Source organism: Corvus brachyrhynchos, unplaced genomic scaffold, assembly GCF_000691975.1.
Source record: "Corvus brachyrhynchos isolate BGI_N302 unplaced genomic scaffold, ASM69197v1 scaffold1106, whole genome shotgun sequence".
Classification (NCBI taxonomy): Eukaryota; Metazoa; Chordata; class Aves; order Passeriformes; family Corvidae; genus Corvus; species Corvus brachyrhynchos.
In genome coordinates this window covers 13819-15284 of record NW_008238449.1, presented here as the reverse complement: position 1 = coordinate 15284, position 1466 = coordinate 13819, and the positions used below count along the sequence as shown (strand labels likewise).

The 1466-nt window shown below is 57.8% G+C and overlaps 1 protein-coding gene across 1 annotated transcript in view; it reads right to left on the bottom strand.

The window, feature by feature from the left end:
• Window positions 1-446: 446 nt before the first annotated feature.
• The window catches only part of LOC103617434, a gene marked incomplete at its 5' end in the record, with an annotated part of 14781 nt that continues 13761 nt past the window's right edge, over window positions 447-1466 (bottom strand). The window contains 2 exons of the mRNA XM_017736885.1: window positions 447-1049; window positions 1369-1464. Of these exons, the coding sequence (XP_017592374.1) occupies window positions 468-1049; window positions 1369-1464 (678 nt within the window). The remainder of the gene's footprint in view (window positions 1050-1368; window positions 1465-1466) is intronic.

Genomic DNA, 1466 nt, shown 5'->3' with positions numbered 1-1466 from the left:
CCCGCAAATTCCACCCCGACCCCAAATTCCAGCCCCGGGAGCTCCTGGAAGCTGCTCCAGTTCCCACCGGGCATTTTGGGGATTTTTTCCCCCATTTTAGGGGTTTTTCCCTCATTTTTAGGGTGTTTTTTCCCCGTTTTTTGGGGTTGTCTCACGTGGGGTTTGGGGGGGTGGTTTGGGGATCCCAAAATTCCTTCAGGACACCCCAGACCTTCCCCTGGGGACCCCAAATTCCTCCTGGGGGATCCCAAAATTCCTTCAGGACACCCCAGACCTTCCCCTGGGGACCCCAAATTCCTCCTGGGGGATCCCAAAATTCCTTCAGGACACCCCAGACCTTCCCCTGGGGACCCCAAATTCCTCCTGGGGGATCCCAAATTCAGCTTGGGGATCCCAAAATCCATCCCAGAGACCCCAATTCCCGATCCCGGCCGGACTGGGGGAGTCCCAAATTCCCCTCCCCCCCCTCAGTTTTTCCCTTTCCGGGCCCGTCCCGGCCGATGGAAATTTGGGGTTTTCCTGAGGGTCAGGAGCTTCCCACGGCCCCTCCTCGGCTTCGGGGCCGATTTGGGGTTTTTAGGATGTCCTGGGTGGGATTTTGGGGTTCCCCGTTGGGATTTGGGGTTTTTAGGACGTCCTGGGTGGGATTTTGGGGTGCCAGGATGGGATTTTGGGGTGCCAGGGTGGGATTTGGGGGTTCCCCGTTGGGATTTGGGGTTTTTAGGACGTCCTGGGTGGGATTTTGGGGTGCCAGGATGGGATTTTGGGGTGCCAGGGTGGGATTTGGGGGTTCCCCGTTGGGATTTGGGGGTCCCAGGTTTCCTGGGGTGGGATTTGGGGGTCCCAGGGTGGGATTTGGGGGTGTCCAGGGCCCCCTCCCGGCTCTGCCTCCGTCGTTTCCGGGCTCGGGGAGCGCCCGAGGGGCTTCGCTTCCTCTTGGAGCGGCTTGGGAACAGATCTGGGGGGAAAAACGGGAATTCAGAGGGGAAAAAATGGGAATTGGGAGGAAAAAAAGGGGGATTTGGGGTGCCAGGATGGGCCCGGAAGTGTCAGAGCGTTTACTTTGATCCGAAATCACGGGAATTCACGGAATTCTGCGTCATCAGCCACTTCCAAAGGGGGGGGGAAGGGGGGATCAGGCCCAGCCCTCCCCAAAATCACCTGGGGAACCCCAAAATCACCTGGAAACCCCCAAAACCCACCTGGGAAACCCCAAATTCATCTTTATCCTCCCCCAAATTCACCTGGACACCCCCAAACTCACCTTTGTACCCCCCCAAAATCACCTGGAAACCTCCAAAATTCACCTTTATCTGCCCCAAAATCACCTGGGACTCCCCAAACCCCACCTGAAAACCCCAAACTCACCTGGAACTCCCCCAAAATCACTTGGACCCCCCCCAAAATCACCCGGGTCCCCCCAAACTCACCCTTATCCCCCCCAAAACTCACCTGGAACTCCCCCT